The sequence below is a fragment of the Pseudorasbora parva genome, chromosome 10 (genome assembly GCF_024679245.1).
Source record: "Pseudorasbora parva isolate DD20220531a chromosome 10, ASM2467924v1, whole genome shotgun sequence".
NCBI lineage: Eukaryota > Metazoa > Chordata > Actinopteri > Cypriniformes > Gobionidae > Pseudorasbora > Pseudorasbora parva.
In genome coordinates, this window is record NC_090181.1 from 23,050,795 (window position 1) to 23,073,136 (window position 22,342).

The 22,342-nt window shown below is 37.3% G+C and overlaps 1 protein-coding gene across 5 annotated transcripts in view; it reads right to left on the bottom strand.

The window, feature by feature from the left end:
- Positions 1-20,791, bottom strand: part of rasgrp3 (RAS guanyl releasing protein 3 (calcium and DAG-regulated)) — a 45,192-nt gene extending 24,401 nt beyond the window's left edge. For 2 of the 5 annotated variants that reach the window (XM_067455578.1, XM_067455582.1), the window contains exons 1-4: positions 19,693-19,878; positions 3,292-3,521; positions 2,665-2,767; positions 2,248-2,310 (exon numbers count right to left, since the gene is read on the bottom strand). In XM_067455578.1, the coding sequence (XP_067311679.1) occupies positions 2,248-2,310; positions 2,665-2,767; positions 3,292-3,361 (236 nt within the window). In that variant the 5' untranslated portion in view covers positions 3,362-3,521; positions 19,693-19,878. Of the gene's footprint in view, positions 1-2,247; positions 2,311-2,664; positions 2,768-3,291; positions 3,522-19,692; positions 19,879-19,898; positions 19,918-20,666 lie in introns of those variants that run through there. The other 3 variants (XM_067455581.1, XM_067455579.1, XM_067455580.1) reach the window with 3 other exon arrangements.
- Between the last annotated feature and the right edge of the window lie 1,551 nt (positions 20,792-22,342).

The following is a 22,342-nucleotide window of genomic DNA, read 5'->3' on the forward strand; positions in this document are numbered from 1 at the left end:
ATGCTCAAGCAGCAACATTACACACCAACTAAAGTTAAAAAAGGGAAATCGCATGCCCCCCCCCCCCCCCCCCCCCTTTAATTAAACTCATCTTACCATTACAAAAAAATAATAATAATAATAATAATAATACTGAGGCGGCACCATGGTACAGCAGTGGCATAAGATGATAATTTTGATGCAAGGATTACCGTATTTATGTGCAGCAACATAGTGATTAGGTGTTCCATGGTATTTTTAAGCTGTGGTTCTCAACTGGTATATTGTGAACCAAAAATACAACCCAGGTCTATCGTAGGTTTCAGACAACAGAGAAAAAACAACAGTAAATGCAAATATACAATAATAATTATAAAGATAACTATTTAATCTTAAAATAATATATTAAAAGATTATCTTTTATTTTTCAAAGATTATAATTATCTTTAAAATAATACTTAATGCGTCCTGTTTTTTCCTATTTTGTTGTTGATGTTAAAGGCGGTCCATCCAATGTGCTACAATATTTTGGAAAATTAGGGCAAATTTGACAGATTGTGGAGACTGATGTAATGGCTGCTGAAATGTCAACTTTGCCATCAAAGGAATAATATACATTTCAAAATAGATTTACAGTTTAACATTGCAATATTTATCAACATTATGGTTTATAGTGTTTTTACTGTGTAAAACATAAAATCAGTAGTGCAAAATGGCAGGTAATTTATATTCTATTATATATATAGTTATAATAACTATAGTTTTGTTAATATAGTTCTACTAGACAAGCCCATGTGCAATTGTCCCTCAGCTTCATACGCACAGTTCTTGTTTATGTGGGGAAGCAGTTGATTTCCTGCAACAGAAACACAGCAATAGCTCCAGCCCGATTGGATATAGCCAGTAAATATCAAGGATACTTTAAAAATCAAGTAAGGTTACTTTCCCCCAACAGGAGGCAGTTTTACAAAACATTGACCTCCTTCATTTTGTGATGTTTTTGTTTTGGTGACTCTCACAGAGTCCCCGGAGAAAGGAACCGATGAAGCGTATTTATGTCAGATGCATGCCGTTTATCATTAATTATGTAGATGTTTTTGACTGCCTCACTAAGGGCACTGAGACATAAAAACACATTCCTTTACTTGCTTTTCTGTGTTTTTTTAAGACATAAACATTAGCTGGAATGCGTGCCCAGCATGAGTCAGTGATATAATTCAGTTAGGAGGTAAAAACCCAAGGGTGTTTGTATTGTGTAACAGTGCATATATTCATGAGACCAATGAAAGCAGGGGTCAGAAGGTCATCGGCAATTTAACTTTTACACAACAACTCAAAATGTACACTGATAACTGATCAATTACACAAACCACAGGTGTGTACATACTGAAAAGAGAAAATAAGAGAAACACTGTCCATTTCATTTTTTTGTCCATACAATGATTTAAATTGCTAATTATATAATGTATTATATATTAGTAGTATATCAAACTGAAAGTCGAATTGATACATTGACATGCATTTCGCAATGTCTTGGTATATGTTTTTCCCTTTTTTCTTTGACGATGAGCTGCATAAACTCCACAAGTTTGTGTAAAACTAGTTGATCATGATCCCAGCATGATCCAGAGAAAATGTTCTGCACATGGTCAACACAATTAATTGTGACCTAGAAATCGTAAATATCTTCATTATTTTACATTTCATTATCTAAAAGTTTTTCAAAAATAGAAAACCTGCTTATTCACATATTTAAATACGATTTTGATCCCCAGATTATTATATTGTCCATTCAAAACAATTCGTGAGATCCTAAAATGAAAAACTTGCGGAGGTTTTAATGAAGGCTGAGCGGTAGACCCGAAAACAGACAGATGTGAATAGAGAAGAAAGGAAAGGTGGCCTGAGGAGATGAATAATGGATGGAAGAAACGCTGATTCATTCTTTGCTGTGCACTAAAACACAAACTGTCCACTGTGGACAAATGTCCATCTGAAGCAGCAATGCCTGTCCTTGTGACATCATCACTCTTAATGCTGAGTGCAGGCGACAGTCACGCAGCCTCCGGAGAAAAAGAGGAAGAACAGAAGGGGAATAAAAACAAAAAAGAAAATCGAAAAACACGAAACAATAGCCTCCTCACAACATGCCCTGCCACGGATTGTTGCTTAGCAATGCAAATAAACACCTTAAATCATTCTGAAGAGGAAACTCATGGGAGATAAATGGGTTGTTTATCTTGTTAAACGGAAGCTGTTTTTATTTACCTCATTAAATAACAGATCTTTAGTCGTGTCCGCTGGCAGTCATCTCCCCGACAGTCACGATACGTGATAGAGAGTTAAGGAGAATTAAACATGCTGGAAAAGGAATGGAATGGATGTATATGCACACAGAGTTATACAGCTTTGCAGCGAATGAATGGCATTGCATTACAATAACATTCATTCAAGTGGCATTTATTTTCAAGAAAGATAGCTGACACACACTTTTAAATAAAAGATTTGGATGTTTCTTGGGTCTAAACAAATTGCCATTATTACTAAGAAAAGCTTGGACTAGCTCACTTCATTAGAGATGCCACTTGGTATCTACTGAGAGATCTAACATAACACGCTTAAAAGCAGATATCTACTGAAACATCACACACACACACACACTCATACTGGTCTGCCACAGGATATATAATCAGAAGTTTCCCAGCGAGCTCGGTGGAGGACACATACCACCGATGCATCAGCAGAAGGGTTCGAGGAAGCTGATTGTCATGCAGCTCTCCTTCATCATCTATAACGGAGAGAGAGAGCCACAGAATGAGGGATAAATATTACATTATAAGAAATATGTATATAATATAACAATAATATAAAATAGTAATATAATATGTAAAAAAAAAAAAAAATAGAATGACAGGTATAAGAAAAATGTGATATAAAAATCTAATGGATGATATCAGTAAACAATCAATGACATAGATTAATAACAAGAGCAGTAATTAACAATATGAGTGATTTATTAAATAAAACTATGACAATGATCAATTTCAGTTATTAAATATGTTCATTCATTTGAAGGATAGTTATCAGCAACTCTCTGTGATTAAGCAAACAGAGATCAATAATCAAACCATAACCGCATCAACCGTGAACAAAAACAGTGGGGAATTACGATGATTAATATAATCATTAATGAATTTGAATAAATGTAAGATCTATCAACAGAGCAAATCTGTTTGTACTTGATGCACTAACAGATGTAATGTGGACAATAATGGACCAAATGATAGTTTTGCCATTTTAGCGTTCACTCACCAAACGCATGAATGCAGGCGTCCAGCATTAGCTCCAGGGAAGCAGCCTTCCCCAGTGTAAACGACCCCATGACCTCCCGTCCGACCTGGCCTCACTGGGACATCCAGCTCTCTGCCATCAGGCAGGCCACCGTCTCTCTCTCTCTCTCTCCCCTTTACTCCTCTCTTCCACGTCTCCACCCCTTCCAATCTGCTTGATGTGCACAGAAGATTGGTTGAGTCTGTGCCTCACTGCAGAAACAAACAGAACTGTCAATAATTAGGAGGAAAAAAAGTTACAGAAAAATGTTATGAAACCTTTCACATGCTTACACCAAAGGGCTTTATAGTGAATGAACTGTTGAGGCATTATAGTGAATGAAGCTGTTCAGTAATCACCTCTTGCTTTGGAGTTTGTAAGACCAATCTTTGTCTTTTTCCCACTTTCTATGAATGCAGTAAAAACAGGCCCTAAAAGTGTTTATCACTTAATTTTATATTTTTTTAACAAATGGCTAGTGAAAGGAAGTCCATTACCCTCAGAAACTGTTGACCATCAACCTCAGGTTGTCAAACAATTCAACCTCAGGTTTTCAATACTTAAAAAAATCAAATTAAAGAAATAAAGAAAAACAAAAGTATTATATTACATATAATGTATAAATACATTAGAATTCATAACTTAGCAAGAGCCAGCTAATTTGGGTGAGTATAGTTATCGTTATACATTTAAATTAAATTAGTATATTAAATAAAATATAAATAACTTGATTAAATATGAATGTAATTAAATAAAATATATTTGTATATTACATAAAATATTATATCAAAATAAAATAGTTAATGTAATAAATTTAATTAAATATATTTAATAAAAATATAATGTCTTGCAATAACTTGGGTATCCGGGTTGAATGCTCAAGTTTGATGAATTTATGTTTTCTCATCATGTTCCCAAAACATGATCTGTCTGTGTCTGTCTGTCTGTCTGTCTGTCTGTCTGCATTAACCAGGTTGTGCATAAAAATAGTTGAATATTTAATAATTTCTTAAGTCAATTATAAATCAATTCAACAGATTATGGCAAAATAATGATATTACTGTTTGATTCTAATTGTTGAATGTAGTTCAGAAGGGTGGGAAGACATCTGAGCTGGGAAAGACCAATATTACAATTTTAAAGGGGGATACAGACCTTTTATCCTTTTAAAACTAGCTAATATCCTTGGTAGGTTCGTGTTTCATGTTAGAAAATGGAGACCTCCAAAACCAAACAATCAAATAAACAAAACATGGGATTTGTGGTAATGGTACCATAAAGTGACATATTGAACCCTCTAATCCTTCTTTCAATGACAGCAGTGGACAGGGCCGTGTTAAGGTTGAATTGTTTGACTGCTTTATTCTTCTATGAACTCCCTATGGCAGCTATCAATATTTCATCTCTCTCGCGGAAGCACTGTTTGCATGACGCTACATCACAGATCATGCTTCCACACAGATGGCATGACATCATTCTGGCCCACAGAGCTGGACATACACTACCTGATTAGAGCTTACATAATATAATAGTGTCTTCTTAACTCATTAGTGCTTATGAACTGCTCGCGTCCACACGTAAATGAACTATCCCTTCACACTGCCAGTAAACCTTTCTCCTCTCCTGGGGTTGTTTTTGTCTTATGTTGTGATGTGTACGTCGCTTTTCCGGATGACGTGTGTTTTTTCCTGTATCATTTATGTAATCAAAACAGGCAGGCTAAGTGTGTGTTCCTGTGCACAAATAGCTAATAGATTAATTTTAGTTTTGGGGTTTATTTTTATTGCAGCGAAGATCAGAAAAGCTTCAAACTAGAAGATCAACAACAAATTAACATTCAAAATACAAACACTGGAAATCAGCTCCAGCCATAATAACAAGAACAACAAATGTTCCGAGAGGTTAAGCAGCTGCTTGTAATGGGAGAAGGGTCAGATTAATCTTGTGGGACCTTTAGTTGCCGTCCTAATCCTTGAAGTAAAACAGTCATGTGGCAAGTGAGGTATTTGCGCTACTGTCAATAAATCTGTTCCGAATGCATTGCCGTTGTCTTGGAGATGGCCACTGATGTCATAAATGACCCCAAATGAGGGGGTGAACGAAAGTGACTTCAGATGATGGAATCTGCATGAAACATGCAAAATAATTGCAAAAACATCAGACATTTCCACCCTGATCCACATGAAATGCATTTTAAAATACACCTGCTCCCAAAAGAGATCCCTGACTACAGAGATGAAGGGGCCAGCGCTGTGGTTATAAATATCTCGATCTAATTTTCACCCCTCTCATCTGTGAGTTTGAGTGCTGACGGCTGGAACCTGTCCTGACTCGCCTCATCCAGACCAGCACATACAGAGACATCAGTTACACAACCATTACATCAAGCCAAATTTGAGATATTTATGACTCAAGCTCTATAATAAACTGTACAAACATGATATTAGTTATCAGTGACTTAACTGATGTCAGCACAATTTAGTTTCTATACAGACTATGCTTCAGTTCATACATTTGGATGGATGCACGTTACAGGTTAAGAAATTACACTCTCAAATTTCAGCAGAGAACTGCATCTCTCCATATATTCCTCAAATCTTTCTCATATCCTTTTTCAGCATGACTATCCCTTAAGCTGAGTCAATATTTGATTAGATTAGACGTTTTTCCTTAAGATTTATTTCTTATTTTTCTGTGAAATGCCTTTAAAATAGATTTGGACCTTTTTAGGTTTGTGTATACTATTGGCAACAGCAGGGTTTTTTTTTTCTTCTAACAATGACAATAAACAAGCTGGCCTCATTCTGTTCGGGCAGGATATAGAAAACACACTCAAAATGTATGACTTTTTCCATATATACGTACTACTGTTCAAAAGTTGGGATTCAGTCAGATTTATTTTTTAGATTGATATTCACCGAGAATGCATTAAAAACTTACTATTTAATATAAATGCTGTTCTTTTGACCTTTCTTTTTATTAAGGAATCCTGAGAAAAATGTATCACGGTTTCCACAACAATATTAAGCAACACAACTGTTTTCAACATTTATAATAATATTAAACTGCACCAAATCAGTATATTAGAATGATTTATGAATTACACTGAAGACTGAAGTAATGGCTGCAGAAAATGTAGCTATGCCTTCACAGGTACACTGTAAAAAATAATAATTAATGTTTCAATTGCAATTGAACATTTTCTAGGGACTGATCATATCAAAAAAATTCAGTTGGCCGAAATTAATTTCTGTGAATTGATGTAATTTAATTAATGAATTAACAGAAATTCAATTTGGCCAACTGAAAAATTTAGATGTGAAAAGAAAATTTTCAATTGGAGACCTGATTTTTTTTAATAGTGTATAAATACAATTTTCAAATATAGAAAGTAGACAGTAACTTTTCTTAAAGAGGCCCTATTGTGGATTTTTGAAAATGATCTTTCATGTAGTGCGTTACATAGTTCTAAGTGAATGAAAACCTCCTGTAAATCTGAAAGTGCCCCATGTATAAAGTTATTTTCTCTCAATAAGAGTTGACTTAGTCAATTTTTTTAATTTTATTTTTTACGAATCCCAAGCCGTTTCGTTGTGGCGTCAAGACAAAACATTAGCATATTGCTCGTCCACTTATTGCACACGCAAACACCAGCTGAAACTGGTATCTCATAATGTAACTCAAACTGAGTAGCATCACAGAGAAATGTCCTTCCAGGTTGAATAACTAGTTCTTTATGTTTCATCATTGATTCGGATTCGCACTGGGAATGATATAAAAATCACTGTCATCGTTACGGTCTTTACAGTGTGTACAATCGCTGAGACGGAGCCAGAGATCAGTTAAGGTAATGGCTGTTTGTTTCCAAAATACGTGCTATATGCGGTAGCCTATCACAACAGAACAGGCCAACTGACCAATCAGAGTAGAGTAGGCTTGTCGAAAGGAGGGATTTAGAGAGACGGATTCCTCCATAGAGTCGTTAGAGAATCCTTGAACATTGTTGATGATGTGCAATGTGTAATATAAGAAAATGAAATTTGATCTTTGATGCATGTACACCTGTTGTTGGAGACCTCCAAAACTAAATTAGGAAACTTTAAAATAGCATTTTAAATTCTGTTTCACAATATGTCTGTTTTTACTGTATTTATGATCAAATAGGCCTATAATTGCAATCTTATCGACCCCAAACATTTGAACAGTAGTGTGTAAATAAATAAAAATTTGATTTCACTGAATGCAAATAGCAACAGATGCTATTTATACTAAGTGAAAATAACATTCTTAGGCATATTTGCTATACTTAATACAAATAGTGACAGCTGCTAGTTACATCAAGTTTAAATAGCAATAGATTTTATTTTATACTAAGTGAAAAAGTAGCTTTTCTTTGCGATTTTGAAAATAACAATATATTCTATTTACACTATGTAAAAATAGGAGTATTTTCATTGCAATAAGTGTAAATAGTAGATGCCATGTATAATTATAAATAGTGGCACATTTGCACCTGTTGTAAATTAAACGGTATGCAAAAATAACAAGAATGATTATATTTATTCAAATTATTAAATTATTAATTGATTTACAATAATTAAATGGCTGCCAATGGCAACATCAATGCCTTTCTTTTTTCCATCTGATATGTGATGGGAAGAAGAAGTAGAGAATGTTTGGCAAAAGGCGATATGGTCGAAGGTCGATTTGCATCAAAATTCTCTTCCCCGCGCCTCACCCCTACACTTTTGCTGCGTCTTCCATCATTGGGTGGACGCCAGTGGGTGGAGTTAGCGTAAATAGCATCTGCCATCATTGCAGGGTATTTGCACTTAGTAAGTTTTCTATTTAAACTTCTGAGTTCAATAGGAAGCGTAGCAACACAGGAAAGAATACTGCGCTCTTCAATCGATTTAATGCACTCTTTAAATGTAAGGCAAAAACGTCAGGAATGCTACTTTTTACAGCAAAAGACTGAAATAAACTGCCAGAGACCCAAAAACCAATTTGAATTCTCATAAATGCAGAAGCACTGAAGAAGCTCTCAGAAATCAGAGCAAAACAGAGAGAGATAATTACTCATTGAGAAAACACAAGGACTCAGAACTTGAATGTGATGAATATGATGATGTCAAAAGCATGCAGAGTGAATGAGCGCAGATCGAAGATGCTTTTAATAAATCTCACGTAGGAACCAAAGCCAAAGAACTTTCCCTCATTTACTTACCCTAAATCTTCACATTAAAGACAGCGGTGTAAATCTGAAGGGTCAAGCGTATCTTCCAAAAGCTGCTGTGGTATATAAGGACCGGAGGAGTCCTCTCTAGCAGAACAGACTGCGATCAGCTGACTGACACTATCTCGCTGTCCTCCACGCCTGTTTGTAAACACCAACGCACATCAGACAGCCATATGACAGAACATCACAGCCAATCAGAGTGACAGAAGGGCTCAGAACATGAACAGGGGACAAGATGAATACAAATGCGAAAGAGTGAGAAAGAGATAATGAGAAAATGAGAGTGAAGATGAGATGTGAGAAATGACATAGAAAAGACTTCAAATGAATAGTCATAAGTAAAAAAGAGAACCAGAAAATGAACTTAAAAGATACAGGTGTTAGTTCTTTAACATTACAGCACAAGACAAGTTAAATGGTTCTTATTGTCAGTCACTTCGATAAACAGACGACAGAACTTCAAGTGAGAAAAATAATAAATATGATGTGAAGTGAGGCAGGACAAGGAGGACTGAATGTCTGGGTGAAAAGCAGATGCAGCAGATGTCCGTGTCTCTGGCAGACAGAAACAGCTGCCCTCTACATCTGTGTGCATGTAGTGAGATGAAGTCATTGGGTTGTCAGTGAACTGGACTGCAGCTGTTCAAAGCCCAGACTCCTCCCACTGACCCTCAAGAGAGAGAGAGGTCACAGGAGTCAAGCATGTTATGCTATTTTAAAGCTTCCTAATTTTGTTTTGTAATTATTGTTTCCTACAATAGGTATACCTACATTCAAGGTACGGCTTATATACCATAAGTCATAACCCAAATGCCTATTACCATATGTGAATTTCAGCTCCAGAGGCTTCTTTGGCTGCATTTACACTGCAGGTCTTGATGCACAAATCCGATTTGGTGACTATAACCGATTTTTTTGACGACCCGCTTACATCATCTTTTCAAAAGCGACCCATATCCGATATTTGCATTTACACTGTACACTGGCAAAACAGCCCAAGACGTTCTTAACTGGTGAAAGAAAGTAAAACAGCGCAATATGCGATGGACACAGACAAAATGATTGTACAATGTTTTGCTGTCTGCACTGTTCCACACATCTTTAAAGGTCGGCAAAACATTTCTCTCGTAAGGCGGAGAAAAAGAGGAGAGCCCTTGACAGGTTTTCACAACATAACCCGTCCAATTGCAACTCAAAACTGTGTTAAAGTAGCACAATTCCGCATGAAAACTGCAGACTTGGCAACACTGGCCCTTGATCGCAGTTTGTGTCCACCTGAGTTGATGTCATTCACCTCCGTCCTTTTTTCAATGGCGTACGACTCACATTTACTGGGGAATATCCGATTTGACCGCTTACATGGCAGACGCAAATGCACGCATGACGCATCCGAATCATATCAGATTTATTACCACATGAGTAAGGCCTGAATCCGATCTGAGGATATCGGAATTCATGCGTTTTTTTCCTGCTAACACATTGCCACATGAGAGGGGGGAAAAAAACAACAAAAAATCAACACCATTAAAATTGTGTCACTTGAACCATGCAGTTTAAATGGGGCCTTTAATACTTGTATAATGCACAGGGATACAAAAAGGGACGACGGCGTCGTTTTTTCCATATCAGTTTGAGTGAGTGTACTCATCCTTTTGATGTGAAATTTTGTCTACCTTTTAATAATAATAATAATAGATTTTATTTATAACGCACTTTTCATTCCGAAGAATCTCAAAGCGCACAAACAAACAAATAGCTAAGTATATTGTATTGCATTTCTGTCTATAGATAAAAATAAATACTGCACAATGAATCTTTAATTAAAAAAAGTTAACTTTTTTTGTGGGCCGTTTGTCAAGTTTAATTCAAATGTAGCCTACAGAGCGCCCTTAAAACATTTAATGACCTGACCAACATAAAACTACAGTAAGAATTTGATTGGTTTCAGACAGCAATGTGATCAGTAATATTCAGCAAAACATGTTCCAGGACTAGCACTAAAATGTGTGACTTCTCATTGTTTCCAATGCAAAAAACACGCATTGATGCACAGAAACAAGCAGATTCACACAAGCACACATAAAATCACACTCATACACACACACACACACACACACACACACAATCTTGCTCCATTCACACAACGCCAGAGACCTGCAATCAGTAAATGAGTTACCTCTCCGCAACCTCATTATCAACCAGTCATCTAAAGCTTGAGCCCACAGAGACAACAGCCGATTATCTCTGACATTCGCTCTATAAAGCCTGATTTACTACAGAAGAACCAAGCAAACCCAAAACACAACACCACCAGCAGCTCCAAATCAAATCAGGGTCCCAACCTGTGTACTTTTGAGATTTACATCTTTCAGGCAAATTTTGAACCATGTATCATCCTGTCAGTACATTAATTATAGGTTTTGACTAGATGAAGATAAATTAACAGTGTTTGCAAAGCTACTTTTAAACTCGACCTCCCAAACTACAAGCTACTCATAATTTAAAGTAATTAAAAGGACAGAAATGATAATTCTGTCATCGTTTTCTCTTAAATCTTGATGTCAATAATCACATTTTTACAACAGACTTTCACTGTATAGATAAAAACAATAAATAAAGCACTAAAACATTTTTGATATTTTATGTTCCACAGAAGAAAAAAAAAAGTCATATCGGCTTAGTACAACATGAGGATTAGTAAATAAAAACATAATTGCCATTTTTGGGTGAGCCATCCCTTTAAACAACAGCCAAACTCAAATTTTAACACAAGCTACAAAAAAATGTTAGCTAACCATGAAGAAGCTATTTAAGGATATAATATGATGTCTTATTTCCCACAACCCCATCTGGCAAAAACAGTGGAGATTACAATTAGGTGACGTTAAATAAAAAACCCTAATTTATATTACCACATCTTTAACAAAAAGCATTTCACAAAATATTTCACAACACAAAAGATGTAAAATGCCAACCTGATCTCACAACAATTGGTACATATTTTACGAGGCAGCTAATTTGTACGACCTCACTTGTACGACTTTTGCTAAATCATAAGTATTTGACGGGTTGCCAAATGAGTATAAAGCGGTTGTTGATTTACAACTGAACAAAGTCACTCACTACAGTGAACTGGATTTTTCGCTACACGACAGATGTAAGATATAGCATGCTTGATTATTGCCAAAGGCTAGCTTGTTCATTTTAAATGTGATATTAAAACAGTGATATAGCATAACCCTGATCACGCACCATTGATACTTCTTGGAGAAAGTAGCTTGTTATTATACAAGCTAGGCCTTTATAATGCATTTACATCTATGCATTTGAAAGATGCTTTTATCCAAAGAGACATACATTGCATTCAATGGTATGCATTCACCTGAACCCAATCATAACCATAACCATGGCGTTTCTAGCGCAGCGCTCTAGTTTGAGCTACAGGAACTCCACAAATAGACTAGTTTGAAACCAGTGTAACTATTACACTAGTGAAATTCTAATCAGGTACTTTCCAGCGCTGGAAGGTAAAGCATTCGTGCCTACCAACTTAAAAAGGAACAACACTGACAACTTTTGACAACTTTGGGTTAAGTCTCTTTCTGAAACAGAGCTGCTAACATCCTGCCACACACTGCAAAGGGACCAAGCAGGAACTAGAGTCTGTGCGAAATTGCCATATGAAAAAGCTAAAACAAAGTAATTATCCAGAGGAACAAAGATGTGTATAATTCATAAAACAGTGGCTGTCACTTGTTCCGCACACCGAGCAGAACTTCCCCAACACCATCAATATTTAAAGAGCCGCGCTGATGTTAACCCACTTAAAAGTTACTGTAACATTGAAACTTGACTTGTCCGTTGGTAATTTTGACTTCTCTTTAAGACAAGCACGACCTGAAGTTAGAGGATGAGCTGACCTGATGAGGAACTGCACAAGCTCAGTTCATGACACATTTTAAGTACTACAATTGTAACAGTCTAAAGTCTGCAATGCATCTGGCCTTCCCACAAAATCTGAAATCGGGATAAAAGGGAGGAATCTGTTACAGAATATATAGCTTTTAGCTATGGCTGCTCAGGACAGGTGAGTTATTAATAAATACTGTTTACAGTTTCATTGAACATCCTCACAGGGGCCGCAGAGGATTGGCTGGAGTACACGATTTAAGAGGAAACTAAATATACATAACATTTTTAGTGCTCTTAAAGTTCTATTTAAATGGTTAAAAATCGATAATTACCAGTACATTTTTAATAATTAATTTTGACTGCAATAAAGTAATTGAATAAACAAAATAAAATCCAATTACTCAAAATATCATGCTCACGTCAAATCTTTATTAAATACATTTCATATATAACATCTATCTTTTTCCATTCTTCAAGAATTACCTCTTTTAGAGACAAGACGGAGAGTAATGCTTGTCTCTTTAGAATTCCCCAAAGGTGTTCAATTGGGCTCAGATTAAGTGACATACTAGGCCATTGAATCACTTTCCCCCTGTTCTTCTTCAGAGATCCAACATAGCTTTAGTGTGTTTAGGATCATTATCATGTTGGAAAAGTGCATGATGACCAAAGGCACGAAGTGATGGTAGCATCTTCTCTTTCAGTATAGAGCAGTACATCTGTGAATTCATGATGCCAGCAATGAAATGCAGCTCCCAGACACCACATAAGGACACTGCCACCATCACCACCATGTTTCACTGTAGACACCATGCATTTTTCTTTGTATTCCACATCTTTGCGACTTCATAGATCAGGTCCAAAATATTTATCTTGTTCTCATCACTCCAGAGTATAGGGTCCCAGTAGTCTTCATCTTTTTTGTTACTGGGCTTTAGGATAGGATTCTTTCGTGGACGGCGCTCCATGCATGCCATTCCTCTGCAGTATACGCCATATTGCGTCAAGAGAAATAGTCACCTCAGTTTGGTTTTCTATTTATTTAGATAACTGCAGTGAATTTGCATGCCGATGTTCTTCAACCCTTCTAATCAGAAGACGATCCTGTCGAGGTGTTAACTTCTGTGGACGTTTCGTCTTTGTGAGATGGTTTCAGTTCCATCTTTTAAAAAATGTTGTACCATTTTAGCTACAGTATTATGACTGATAAGAAAAGCTTTGCTGATCTTCTTGTAGCCTTCACCTTCCTGGCGTAAAAAACAAAAAAGTGACAATTCTCTTCCATGTAGTGCCATTGCTGGCAGCATGAAATGAAAATGTATTTTCTTTAATACCCTTTTATAGTCAACTGTCTGCTGGACACCTGTGTAATGAATAATTAGACTTACCTGTGGTTAAATTCTAGTTAAATTAGACATTTGCTAAATTACATTTAGCTTGGTGCCAGAGACTTTCAGTGGGGGGTGGGTACTCATTTTTGCCTAATTTGAGTAAACCTGAAAATGTTGTCCTTCTAAGTTATATTATTAACCTTACTTTCATGCTATAAGTTTAGCAGATGTTATATTAAACTTAGTCTTGTCAACATTTTGGAAATGGGTTTTGGGTTCATTGAGATATTGTTTAAAATTTTACTTTTCAAAGGGGGTGTGTACTTTGTTTGCGTGTGTGTGTGCGTGTGTGCAGTATTACTTTAAAACTTTGGAGTACAATGAAAAGATGAACTGTTTAGAATTACAAATTTTTACTAACATTATATATGCAGAGAGAAAGGGAATGAATATTTTCTGTAATAATGAGACAGTGAATTCAATATCTGGATCTCAACATTGTGAAATTCTGCGAGAAGGCCTGCAAACACCATGTGGCACTAGAGAATGTGAGAAACATTCATTCTGGTTCTCTCTCTCTCTCTCACTCTCCCACAGTTCACTGATGCAGATGAAGGGATTGTTTGTCTAAAAGGCGAATGGACTTCCTTCTATTCTGGCCTTTTTCCTGTCTGTGTAACAGGCGTCCCTGTGCCAGGCTAAAAATACTCCCAAACACACCGTAAACTGAAGCCCGGCACACAGGAACCACGTCACAATACACTCACGGGAGGGGTGGTGGTGACCACCAATCTGTCCCTTTGTATAAGAAAGGAGGTGCGAGGGAAAGAAAAAGATAATGAGCGAGAGACAATAGTCAGGAGTGTTATCATTACTGTCTCTTTCTTTCTCCTCGCTTCTGCGGGTTAAATAAAGGCAGGTTGTTTTTTCCAGTCAGTGGCTTTTGAACAGGATGTCATAGACACACAGTGGATCTGCGTCACGTGGTTTCCGCCTCCCCCAAAATAATCAAACCTGAGTAACTATAACTTCAATAAACAGCCTGACCTTGATCTGATCTCAAAAGAGTGACAAAACAATTGCAAATACATCAAACTCTCAGCCTAAACAAAAGCGAGGGACATTAATGGCATGGCCAAACAATGGACAACCCCAATTCTCAAATCTCTCTTTTGTTTCAAAGACCCTCTATTCAAATGAGTGCCAGATACATTTAATATGAATACCACGTAGAAAAATTCAGAGCCTTTTTTTCCAGCTTCCATTCTTTGAGTGGACGAGCCTCTCTGGTTACCATAATGAAGTGAATTTATTCACAGACAATAGAAATCCCACCCAGCAGGCTGTCATTCAATTGCTGATATTTACGGGCAGGAATTACTCACAGTTAAGATCACCCACCCTCAAGCCCATGAAGTATGCCCTGTGAATGCTTGCATTTTCCTATCTCCCCATTTGGACCGTTTTAGTGGGTCTGGGTGAGGTATGAGCACTTCAATCTGTCTGTGGTTTGTGTACGCAACAGTATAGGGGTGAAGACAAGTTTCAGAACGGAAGAGCTTTGCACAAGTAATGGCTTGGCAACACTAAACATGCAACTGAATTTAACTCAAGTTTCAGGTGAGTTTCGCAGAACCACTCAATGATCAAATGTCTTACCTCAAGACTGAAATACATTTATAACTCTCAGCTGTGTTCAGGACCAGGGTGGGTCAGTGAATGAAATTAAACATATTGATGAAAGAATTTAAGAAACCCTTTCCATCTCATGCGGAGTTATAGGTACTTGAAATCTACAAAAAGTATTATAGTGGTACAGACCATAGCATGGTGCTTTGACATACATACAAACGGGGTGAAGGGTTAACATTCATTTACCAGGTTACTTATATAGCACTTCAAAGAATATGTCCAAAAAACACAATATTCCTCTAGAGCATATCTGCCTCACAGACATCTTTTCTTAGAATTTTCTCCTGAGAAAAAGACTCTAGAAGAGACATGTCAAATTACTGGAGGTTTAGTAAATTGCTGTGTCAACAATGTCTCAACAGCTGCAACATTTGCCACGTTACAGAAGTTTTCATCAATGAAAATATTTCTCATCAAATTAATCGAAAACCACATAATCTTCGCTTTGATTTAACTTAATACTCTTACTACATATCAGCTTGTTTGTAGCTTTTTTATTAGAATGAATGAGCCATTTATATAGCACTTTACTATGCACTAATGTTCACCCAACGCGCTTTACAATCATATCAGGGGGTCTCCCCTCAACCAACACCAATCTGTGAGCTTTGTAATTCTTACTGAATTTCAGCATGAATAAAAAAAATAAAAAAAATAATAATACATGGACAGTTCAATGAATCTTCCTCCTGACAAAGTGGGCTGTGGCTAAATTGAAGGACCCTTGTCCTTCCTCCCTCTCTCTCTCTCTCTCTCTAAGCGTATATGTGCAGTGTGTGTGAGTGTTACACTAGCAGCTGTTTTTCTGTCCTCCTTCCTGTTCATTCAAAGGGGATGCAGACCATCTTGTTTCGTCTCCTTAAGCCCAAAAAAGAACCAGCTAAACACAAACAATGAGCACATATCCTGCTCCGCCAACAGTTTGTTTCACACTCTCACAGTGTTTGTTTTAAACAACTACATGAACGTTAGCATCGAGCTATTGTTACTGATGTGTTCTGTGTCAGTAGACAAGAACAAAACGTCTGAAACCTCTTTACGAAGAACTGACATTCCATCACCCTGAAAAGACTGAATGATGTCATTTTATTGCCTCTTTCAATGATTGGTATGTGGCTGAGGTTTATGTCACATGAAAAGCAGTTGAAGATTGCAGGTCATCCTGATGAAACGATGACGTTCTCGTCTAAGAAAAGTCCCGTTTGCCAAACATTTACTTGGATTTCAAAGAAACGTTCTTAGTAATTCCTTGAAACGTCCAAGTGAAATGTTTGTTCTGTAACCATGACTAACACATTTATCCAGTTTTCACACTTACAAAACATTTCCATCTAACTTCTCAAATGCTATGAAAGTCTTGGGTAATATTACACGTCGTAAAGTCTTTTGATATAATCTTCACTTGTGTCTTTACTTGTGTCTCAAAATGTCACACGGCCTAAACACAATCTACCTGAGGTAGATTGTGTCTCAAAATGTCACACGGCCTAAACACAATCTACCTGAGGTAGATTGTGTTTAGGCCATGTGACATTTTGAGACTCATGAATGCAGTGTGACTGAGTGAATTCATGCATGCCATTTAAATATGAGGAAATGTTACAGGTGCACTTTGCATAAATAAAGCACTGCGTTATGCTTGGACTGATTTGAGGACAGCTGAACCAATGGACAGGTCACAGGAACTACTGAAAGACTGATCCAGGATCAGGGATCAAACGGTTTCTAATGTGAGGTCAGCAGCACAGGAAAGGCTTCTGATGAGAGTTAAGTGCTTTTTGCTGTAACTCACTGCCATCCGGTTCAGTTGTAGAAAGAGTGTGATTTTCTGTGCCTGATTTCTAGTTAGAAAGAGGAAACCTATAGAGTGGAATATTGAGGAAATCAAAATTGACCCTATTTCCTCATATTGTGAATGTTTCATTGGTGCATGTTGTTCCAAATAAATAGAAAAGTTGCTTTGGCAAACTTTAATCAAAAATATAAGCTCCATCATAGAACCGTTTTTCCTTTTCCGCTGACGTCACGTAGACTGTGATAATGTTAACCAATAGCCAAATAGCAATTAAAGCACTGTTTTAGCAAAAGCGCAAATGGACGGGTTCTATTCTGGTACATAATGTAAAAAAAACAAAACAAAATTAAAAAGACAAAATATGTAAAACATTGCTGAAGTCAAATGGCCAGTTAGATATCTGTTTAGCCATCACATTTAGGAGAAAATTGTTACAGCCAAGCCACTGTGAGGTCACTCAAAAAATGTACATATTGGTAAAAGAAAAACTTTGAATGTCAATACATCCTCAAAGCTAGTCCAGAATCACTCCGATATGGACCGATGCAGACATGCGAGCACATACGCAGCAGGGCACAAACACACATCAACACTCTTGCTCTATAAATAGCCTGCCATTTTACTGGAAACAGGAGCTATGGCTCACAATCACACTGCAAATAACATTGATAAGTGAGATAGAGATAGACAAGAGTCCAATCGCAGGAATAAAGGTACTGCGAAAAGAGAAGAAAAATGAGACGGCATATGAAGGAAAGTGAGGTAGTGGAGTGAGACAGTGAGGAAGGGCCATCCATGTTACAGACACCGGCCTACACTTGCTGTCAGAGACTCTGAGTAACTGTAGAAACAACAGCTCTGTGAATGAGTGTGTGTGTGTGTTCAGCGCTAGTTAACAGAGTTTAAATATTACTATCTGCTGATCCGACACACAGATTACCAGCATACTGAGCAAATGGGTAAAAAAAAACATGTTTCCTTTAGAAAACAGAGGGTTATTATTCACACCTTCATTATCAAGCCATCTCAATACTAACAAACTGGAGACTTCTTTGTGTGTTAATCATAACTTTTAAAAAAAGCATTACTGTATTTATGACTATCATTTAGACTTTTGAGTCCCTCAATGTCAAAGGGTATTTTCTTATTTGTCAAATAAAAACTTATTTATTTAACTACAGAAGCTAGTATACAGTAATTCAACATCATGTAGTTTACATTTAGATATTTGCATGCGTGTCTATTTTCTGCACAGGAAAACACACAAGAGCTATTTAAAGAGACACTAGACCTGTGGCCAACTCTGAACTTGGGTCCTTACAAGCAACAGGTTAATGCTGGGATATACATGACCTATTCTTAGCTGTTTGCTTCATGGAAAACTTGATGAAAAGATGACTGTGATTTTTCCATAAATGCATTAGCGTGAAACACGGGCATGGTTAATAAAACCGTGAGAATGGGCTATTGAGATAAACCAAGAGATTTCTCTCTTTCGCATGTGTTTGAAAGAAAGAGTCAGTGTGTGTCTATGTGTGCGAGTGAAATTCGGAGAGAACTTAGATGTCCTTGGGCCACGATCGTCCCTGTGACTTATGAACAAAAGTTGAAACTACAACATTTGCAATACAACATTTAAATCAGCTTCATATTAATTCTCTCTTTCTCACAGACGTAGACACACATACATACTGTATGATGACATAACTGCCTTAACTACGATAACTCACGTTCAGGTTATGCAGAAAATTATGTGTATGTGTAACTGCCACACAAATAAGGAGCTACACTCACACAGACATGTTCATGATAAACCAATTATTATTAGTACAGACTAACATAAACTGTAATAAAAGTACAAAACTAATAGATATTGAAATGTATTCAATAGAAAGAGAAATCTAAATAAATATAACCTCATCCCCAAAGCTAAAACTAGTACATATAGACAAAATAAATATTTTAAATAAATACATGTACAAATTCAAACCTGTGTAATCTTAGAACAACAAGATGATCCGACTGACCTACGTTCTACAAACCAACACTGACCATCAGGACTGACCAGTTAATATCAATTTTTCCCTGGTTTGTATCCGATTATCACACAGACACACTTCAACACGACACTGCACAAGGGACAATAAAACATAATACACTACAAGAAAAGTTTGTGACCTTGGAATTCCTCAAATTTCTCTGACTGCAACATGTTTGTGCTGAGAGTGTCCTTCTGTCCTCTTCAGATGGTCACAATAGCACCATCTGACTACATACAACACACATTCCAGTGTGTAAACTGCACAATCATACTAATATATCAAAGTTTATCATCAGTTTGTGTATTACCACTGAACCACTGGCTTTAAATAGGAATGACAGTCAGTTATGAGATCAAAAGAAAGAGATCTTACCTGCCAGTGGGGATCACTGGAGCTTTTTTGACTCAGCATAGGTATGAATCATGCAGCATAGTTCTCTACAAGTCCATACCTCCCTTAAGAAGAAAGACAGACAGACAGAAAGAACACACTGCATGTCAGATGCACTGTTCAGTGAGATCAAAGCGCACACAATCAACAACAGTGTGGTGTGCAAGAGCCAAGCATGTGATACTGACCCCACACAGATGCATGCTGCCTCTCTCCTCCCTTCGCTTTCTCTGGCCCTCCCCTTCAGCTCCACTCCTCTTTCACTCAGTCCCACCCCTCACTTCTCTTTGCTGTCTCTTTTCGCTCCATCAAACAATCATTCTGGATCTTTCTTCCTGCTCCACATCTCTCTCTCTCTCTCTCTCTCTCTCTCTCTCTCTCTCTCTCTCTCTCTCTCTCTCTCTCTCTCTCTCTCTCTCTCTCTCAGTTCCATTAACTATAACAAGCAGAAAGCAAAGGCATCCTTGCTGGATTATCCTTTAGCTTATCTTGGCAAATAATAATAATGCATTGGAATAAAATGGAAGTTTGATCAATATTATAGCCTACATACTAGCACATACAGGTGTATTGGCATTTGTACCGTCGTGTTTATATGGTACATCAAAGAATAACAGGGTATTACTGTGTACAAAATTAATTAATGTTGTTTTGTTACCTTCCTTGTGATCTATTTAGGTCAGTGAACTTCATTCATTTCATCGTTAATTGTGTTTTGAGAAAAAGATTTACATACAAATTGAGTAAAGAAATGCAAATAAAGCACACAAATGTTTTTCTAAATTCCAAGCGTGGCGTAAAAATCGAAAGCAAAATCGAAAGCCTCGGTTTCCTGAGAGAATGGAATGAGTACTGCGTAAAAGTTTAGCTTCGTATTCCCGAGAAAATTAGTTTTTTCCCATAGCTAAACTTACGCAATACGAGAGAATCCGAAAGAGAACCCTTACTCTACCTACCGCTAGTGATGGTGAAAGCTCTCCATCAGCACCAATGAGTATCTAGAGCAGGGGTGGCAAACTCCGGTCCTGGAGTGCCTCAGTCCTGCAGAATTCAGGTCCGTTCCTCATAAAACTCATCTGCCTTTAGCTTGCTAGTAACCCGCCAGACCTTGATTAACTTGTTCAGGTGTGTTTGATTAAGGTTGAACCAAAACTCTGCAGGACTGTACCTGTACAGGACCGGAGTTCGCCACAAAAGATGGATGGATACTGACATGCAGTCAGGAATCATGTTTTTCTGACATTTATATGTCCCTGATTTCGATACATCACTGTCACCAAAATTTCAAGAGTTATGTGGCCACTTGTGAAGCATGGAAAACAAAAGTTTTATTCAAATTCTGAATATATTATGACCTATTTGCCTAATTATTATTTTTTATATTACCTAGACAGCGTGCAATGTGCACTGGAAGACGTCACGCATTCAGTGAACATGCATGGTCTCAAAAAGTTATTAATCAGTGAAGCTGACTACACAATTAATCTCTTATTTACATAATGTTTACACTTTGTTAAAGAGGATTAGCGCACGTGCAGAATTAGAACTAGAGGTGAGTGGATTCTTCAGCACCTTTGATTGGCCATTGCTTTGTAGAAATCAACAAACATGTCTGTGATTGGCTACATTAAATGGTTAGTTCACCCAAAAATGAAATTTCTTTCACTCACCCCAATGTCGTTCCACACCCATAATGTTCATCCTCGGAACACAGTTTAAGATATTTTAGATTTAGTCCGAGGCCTTTCTTTTCTTTGAATGTAAGTGTATGCCCACTTGCTGTCCAAGTCCAGAAGGTAATGAAAACATCATCAAAGTAGTCCATATGTGACATCAGTAGACTCTTTTGAAGCGTCGACAATACATTTTGGTCCAAAAATAACACAAAAATACGACTTTATTCAGCATTGTCTTCTCTTCCGTGTTCCTCAAAAAAAGAATCAAACGGACATGATTCAAGATTCGGATCGTGTGTCAAACTGGCAAACTGCTGAAATCACGTGACATTGGCGATATGAATCACGAATCAATCTAATGATTCGCGACCGTTTGATTCTTTATTTGAGGTTTAAAAACAAACGCGGAAGAGAAGACAATGCTGAATAGTCATATTTTTTGTTATTTTTGAACCTAAATGTATTGTCGACGCTTCAAAAGAGTCTAACTAACCAACTGATGTCACATATGGACTACGGTTCTTTTGCCAACTCATTTTTGTTAATGATGTTATTACGAATTCTTACAGAGGATCTTAGACCAGCAGTGTTGGGCAGCTTTTCCCTCTAAAAGCAATCAGTAGCAGCAGCAACAGATGGCAATGGTCTGACTCTGAGTGAGAAAATTCAGTCTCCCTCGGTTCAGAGGGGAGCACATGTCCATGTGGTCCATAGACGAGCCTCCCCCCGACCCCAGGTAAGGCCTGAATTTGGGTGTTTTCGCTGCAACCAATGCTGCCACTCAGTGGGGTGTACAGTCACTCCAGCTGATGACGACGTCACGTGCATATCCTCCATATAACATGGATTGCAGAAGCTATGACATACAAAAATACATAGGCGGCAGGGCCGTACACAAATGGCTGGCCCGGTGGGTTGGAGCGGAGCCACTGCCCCTCTCATCGACTGAGGTGCTC